Source organism: Erpetoichthys calabaricus, chromosome 4 (assembly GCF_900747795.2).
Source record: "Erpetoichthys calabaricus chromosome 4, fErpCal1.3, whole genome shotgun sequence".
Taxonomy (NCBI): domain Eukaryota; kingdom Metazoa; phylum Chordata; class Cladistia; order Polypteriformes; family Polypteridae; genus Erpetoichthys; species Erpetoichthys calabaricus.
The window spans coordinates 41,792,012-41,798,449 of NC_041397.2; the positions used below are offsets into that span (position 1 = coordinate 41,792,012).

The following is a 6,438-nucleotide window of genomic DNA, read 5'->3' on the forward strand; positions in this document are numbered from 1 at the left end:
CAACAAAAGAAATACTACAAAAAGATTTATCATCATGGAACAGTGCATTTGGAATGCATTCATCTTATATAAACAAAAACTTGGTGAAACTATATCTCATGTAAACTTTACTTGTCAGCTTGTAGAACAAATCATTGCCACACATCCACCGTCCACACTTCCACTAAAGGGATGCGGTTGACCCAGCACATCGCTGATCAATCCAGAGCATCTTATTGGTAGACATTTTATTGATTATATACCTCCCAACAAAAAAAAAATAGAATCCAACTCGTATCTGTGCAGTGTGCTGTTCAAAAACTGATAAATCTGGAAAGAAAATCCAAAAAGAAACATGCTATTATTGCCCCAACTCTGACATTGGATTGTGTCTTCCACTGTGCTTTAAGATTTACCACACAAAGGACTCATTTTGAGATTGCATACTTTTTTGGCATCATTAGTAGTATTATTATTACTGTTATTGTTCATTTCTTCTTATTATTTTAATTAATTATTATTATTTGTGTGAAGGACAGCCGGGTCTCATGCCCGGCAGGGACGCCCCTACTGCATCCATTCCGGGGGAGCCAGCATGGGCAGCTCAGTACCTCCCCCGGGACGCTTGGTGGCAGCCTCCCTGGTGGACGATGATTCCCCAACCTGGCGCAAGGCTCCATGGGACATGGAGTCCTCCAGAGCCTGGTTGGGGGCTTGGGTGGCCGCCAGGGGGAGCTGCGTGGACTTACCAGCCCGGCTGGTCAATTCCTCAGCCCCACCCGGAAATGCAATTAGGCCCAGGTGACCAAGCACCTGGACTACATCCGGGTGGGGTATAAAAAGGCCAGCCACCACCACTCGAGAGAGCCAGAGTCGGGAGGAGGAGGACTAAGCCTGAGGAGGAGTGGTGGTGGTGCTGAGGTGAAAAGAAGTGTGGTTTGTGTGCAATTTAAGTACTTGTGGGACTGTGTTGGGCCCGTGGGACACAGGGAAGGCGTGCCCCACGGCTGAAGAGAAATAAAAAGTCTTTTATTTAAGTTCATGCCTCTGCCTGAGTCTGTAGCGCCTTTTACATTTGTATCATTATTATATTTTTAAGATTTAATAAAAGTAATTTTTCATGACAAAAAAAATGCAACACTTTAAACATGGTTTTTTGGAATAAAATTAATGTTAAGGAGGTTAATTAAAGTGGTCACTGAGTGTATTTTACATTTTTGTAATGTATACAGTACGCATGCACCGAACAGTTTATTACATAATTATTACATAATATATTTTATTATTACTTAATAAAATTTTATACCACCTATGTACCACCTATGTCTCAAAGAGACGAATAGGTGTTAACTCAATGTACAGTATATTGTTATTAGTATTCTATCAGAAATTTACTAAACAATTTGCATACATCATTGATTAGAGAGTATCACAGCTGGATTCTTGGTTATAGTTATTACTGGGTGGCGTTGTCAAAATGACCATTCAAAAATTATGATCTACACTGCCAAGATTCCACATCAAGTTATACTTCAGAGGAACAGCTTAGTGCTCCAAAGGTTTATACTAATACCTCATAGCTGTAAAATCTAAGATGAGGTAATAAATTTGTGAAATTTGCACTTTCTTCCTGCCTCTGCATAAGTTCTCACACATCCCTGAGATATACATGTTAAGTTTATTTGTGACTCTAAATAAGTTTCATATAGGCAAGTGTAGATTTAGGTGTGTGTTGAGGCCATGATGGCTAAAACCCAGTGAATTAAGAGGTTTGAAGATGACTGGAAATGCCATGTATATCACTCCCCAACCAGACTGGAAACAAGAGCTGGCCTTTATCAAACAGTGTTCATAAACTCCGATACTCTTCTGACTGTAGACTAAATGAACTAAATGGAATGAAGCAGCCTTCAATGTCATTTTGTTTTCGCTTCTGGAGCCAGGTAGGCTGCTATGACAACAGAGGAATAACAGATTAGAGCCTCACCACCAACGGCTGTTATCCACAACTCATACAGTGCGTTGGGTTTTCTTGCCAGCCTATCAGCTGTCTATTCCCTTTAAAGGTAGCTCAGACAGCTCCTCCCATTCAGGAACAATGTAATACTACCTAGTTTCAGGGTAGGTAGTCATGACCTCTGGCCATTCCTCCAAGGCCTCTCTATTAAATTAAACAACATGATACTAACTTCCCGCGCTACTATGTGCCCCATCTGTCAACCTGGACATCTTGTGTCCTCTTGAGAATCCTACATAATACCTACAGTATACCCGTTTTCAAATGTAGGTTCAGTCCCAGCAAAGCTTTGTTGCATTACATTAAGAGATTGTTTTCTCCAGCCCTTCCAAGGAGCTAGTCATGGCAGGGTGTATCTTCCCATTGTGGCTTCCTGTCTCCCGAAAAATAGCAAGCAGATGTGGTTTGTCATTGCCAGTGTGAGTGTTATTTATTTATTAGGAGGTTTGTATTTTCCTTGTATGGTTCTCGTGGTGACCTTGCTGCTGACTGCCACTTGTCATTGGAACAAGTACATAAAGTATACACATACTCAAGCCATGCTTTTACAGTTTTGATGGAAGTCATGATGCAGTTGTTTGAAGTGGTGGGAAGAGATGGATTTAATGAATAAGAAATCATGAGAGATGTGAAGATTGTTTTTGTAGTTTTTTCAGTGTTTCTTTTTATCACTAGTTGAAAAATAATCTGAGAAAATGTTTCAAGGATTCACAATAATTTTATTCATCGAGCTATGTGAATTCTGAACTAAAGTAACTAGTACACTTTATAACGGTTTAAAGGGAAATGATAGTAGTAATCTGTTGGAAATATTTATTGATCTGTTAGGTATTATATTAATTAGTAAGCCTGTCCTAACTAGCTTTGGTACACATCCCTTTACCTGTGTTACAGAGCTTTGTAAATATTACTTGAAAATGTAATTTTTACATATATTTCTAAGTGTTTGGCATTTTGACATTATAGTGTTAGGCTATAGAATTATAGACTGCAAGGATCTGATATGTATACTAATAATTTCTTATTTTCATTCTGTTAAATGTTGCTTATCATTTGATGTTCTGTTTATTTATTTTAGAACTTGATGTGGACTAGATGCCTGTTACTTATGTCTTAGCATGTAAAGCCGTACATTTTAATTTTTTTTCATAATTTTTATACGATTGTCTATTTCATTAAAGTGTGCAAAGTAACTCTGAATGTATATAATGTGTAACTTAAAGTTCTTTTTAAGTAAAGGTAGGAGCAAAAATTAACAATTCCTACCCACGTCTCACTCACAGGGTCAAAGGGAAGCTGGATCCAATCCCAGCAAACACTGGGCACAAAGAAGGAACAACCCCTGGGCAGGGTGCCAGTCCATTGCAGGGTGGACAGAACACACACACACATACCAGCAATGCAAATTCACCTAACCAATATGTCTTTGGACTGTGGAAGGATGCATGGCAAATAAAGCTGAACACTGGATGGACAGCTCAAGTTTGACATTTGAGCTGTTACATTGTATTCAAAATGTTATAGATAACAGTAGATGACAGCTTCTAGTACCTTGTATTTTAAAGTTGTCCTATCCTACAGATGTTTCCCAAATTTCACAGGGATCTATTGAGCCATTTTTGTTGATGCAGTAACAAGTGAAATTGAGGCACAGTTTTACTTCAGGTTCAAGTTCGTTTGTTGTTATGTGTACATAATACAATAAACTTCTTATTTGTGTGACTTCTCAGAATAATGAAAACAATAACATACTAACAAAAAGAAACACAAATGAAAGGGTTAAAGATGAATACATGTTTATGCAAATGGCTGTAAAAGTTATGAGAACAACTGTCTCTTAAAATATATAGACAAGGACAGTGTTAATTCATCTGAATAGTAACAGAAATGGGCTTATAAGTATATAACACATGTAGACCTTGAAGCAGTGAAGGCAGATGATCAGTAATCTGCCTAACAGGAAACCATACTGTGATGTCACTGTCTGTGCAGCTTGATAAGCTCACTATCATCATATATGCACATGACTGTTCTGTGACTCATAATTTGATTCTTGTTTCATGTAGGGATAAAAATCAAAAAGAAATGATTGGAAAAATGAAAGATGATTTCAAAATACACAGTAGATATCTAAAGTCTACACCTTTATTTTAGCTTATGAAGATGGAAAGACAAATGTCAAAAGTAGTTTTTTATAATCTTTAAAAAGATTGTATACCAACAATACTTAAGTGAAAAACAAACAGCTCATTTGGGAAAAAAAAATAGTTTTGAATTACAGTGGTGTTTTATTGTAAAATACTAGCTTTTTAAGAGGATTTAATAGTGTTCAAAGCCTCACACCAGCTTTAATAATTTTTATTAATATGATACAACTCTTCTTTTAATTCTGTGAAGTGTTTTGGGAGTGACTGTGCAGTGAATTTGTGAAGTTTTACTTAACTCCAACTTGAAGATTTATGATTTCGGGTTTGTCTAAGTTTTTGTCTTGTTTTTAGAACTACGTATTGGAATATCAGCTCTTTAATCTTGCTGTATTATATTCTGGAATGGCACAATCGATTATTGTCTCTGTTTAGCTGACTGGTGTTTTCTTTTTTGTTTAATAGTTGTCCATCATGGCAGGATTATGGGCTTAGCACACTTTCAGCTTTGACAAGCAGCATATGTATTAGATCAAAAGAAGACGATGGAGTACCGTCTTTACATTCACAAGTCATTAAAGTGGGTTGGCTGTACAAAAATCCACCACAAGGGTAAGTGTTCATTTTTTTTTAATCTTTTCTTAGTATGCTTGTTAAGCAAAACATTTATTGGTTTAAATAAGGAACTACTGTGGTGCAGCATTGTAGCCTGGTATAACATGATAAATGTCATCTTATCACATTTCAGTCCAGAATAGCACAAGGCAAATATAATCACAACAATATAAACTACTACTTTAGAGTAGGAGCAGGATGAGTAAGTATTCATATTCACAATAGTGGGACAGCGGAGTGGTCTTGCTTTCCATGTTTAGAGCTAAAAAAAATGAAAGACAACGAAGTAAAAAAAAAAAAAAAACAGCTAAATGATAATATCTTAGCCAAATCTTTATTCTTCATTAACAATGCAAATAATCTAAGCAAATTTGATGTTGTAGATGAACAAAAGATTGAAGACACAATCACTTATGTATTATCCCTTGAGTTCCGACTCTTTAGTCATATGCCAAATGCAAGTGATACATAGACACATTTTATTTTTATTTAATGCTTGATGAAAAGAAGCTTTTCACTTAAATTTATTTGCAGTCTTTAATCATAAGACTGCCACATTAATGCTAAAATGATTGTATTATTCAAAAAAGAAATCGACAGATTAATTAGAATATTTGACAGATTATCAAAGTAAAGTCATAAATCTATACATATTAATAAAAGGCAAAGCCCTCACTGACTCACTGACTCACTGACTTACTGACTGACTGACTGACTGACTCACTCATCACTAATTCTCGAACTTCCCGTGTAGGTGGAAGGCTGAAATTTGGCAGGCTCATTCCTTACAGCTTACTTACAAAAGTTAGGCAGGTTTCATTTCAAAATTCTACGCGTAATGGTCATAACTGGAATATATTTTTTGTACATATACTGTAATGGAGGAGGCGGAGTCACGTATCGCGTCATCACGCCTCCTACGTAATCACGTGAACTAAAAACAAGGAAGAGATTTACAGCACGAGTCAAACGCGGGAACGAAGGTAAATGACGTTAATTTTTGACTGTCTTTTAATACTGTGTAAGCATACATATTAACACGTGCAATTAAACGTGTGCATTTACGGGGTGATTTCTCAGGCTTAAAAGCTCGCCTTTTATCAAACGCGGGAACAAAGGTAACTGACGTTGTTCACTGTCTTTTAATACTGTGTAACCATACATATTAACACGTGCAATTAAACGTGTGCATTTACGGGGTGATTTCTCAGGCTTAAAAGCTCGCCTTTTACTAAAAAGGTAAATGCAAAACTATTTTCAATCAGTTTATTGAAACGCTCCCGTTAAGGATTGCAATAACATATTCGCGAGATAAAAGAACGAAGTAGGGGGAAATGACGGAAGAGCCGCAAACAGCGAAGAGCAAAAAATTCATTAAACAATTGAGAAGGGAGCGAGTGAAGCATACAAGCATGTTCATAAGGGAAACAAAGCACGGTGTAAAACGTAAGTTTAAATTAAGTTTATAGAAACGCTCCCGCTGCGGATTGCAATAACATATTCGCGAGATAAAAGTTTAATGAGAAGACACGAGGTATAAACGAACCACACGCCGTGGCGCAACGTTAGGGGCAACAGTTTCAACCATTCTATGATCTGCTTCTCGCAACTGAAAGACGGCACATGGCGGATGTTGGCCGACTTGCTGACCGCAACGTTAGGGGCTTCAACTCTGGCGCTGAC

The 6,438-nt window shown here is 37.2% G+C and overlaps 1 protein-coding gene across 8 annotated transcripts in view; it reads left to right on the forward strand.

Moving 5' to 3' along the window:
• LOC114649973 (arf-GAP with Rho-GAP domain, ANK repeat and PH domain-containing protein 1) overlaps window positions 1-6,438 on the forward strand; it is a 365,104-nt gene that overhangs the window by 191,130 nt on the left and 167,536 nt on the right. For all 8 annotated transcript variants that reach the window (XM_051926528.1, XM_051926526.1, XM_051926532.1 and 5 more), the window contains one exon: window positions 4,606-4,752. In XM_051926528.1, the coding sequence (XP_051782488.1) occupies window positions 4,606-4,752 (147 nt within the window). The remainder of the gene's footprint in view (window positions 1-4,605; window positions 4,753-6,438) is intronic.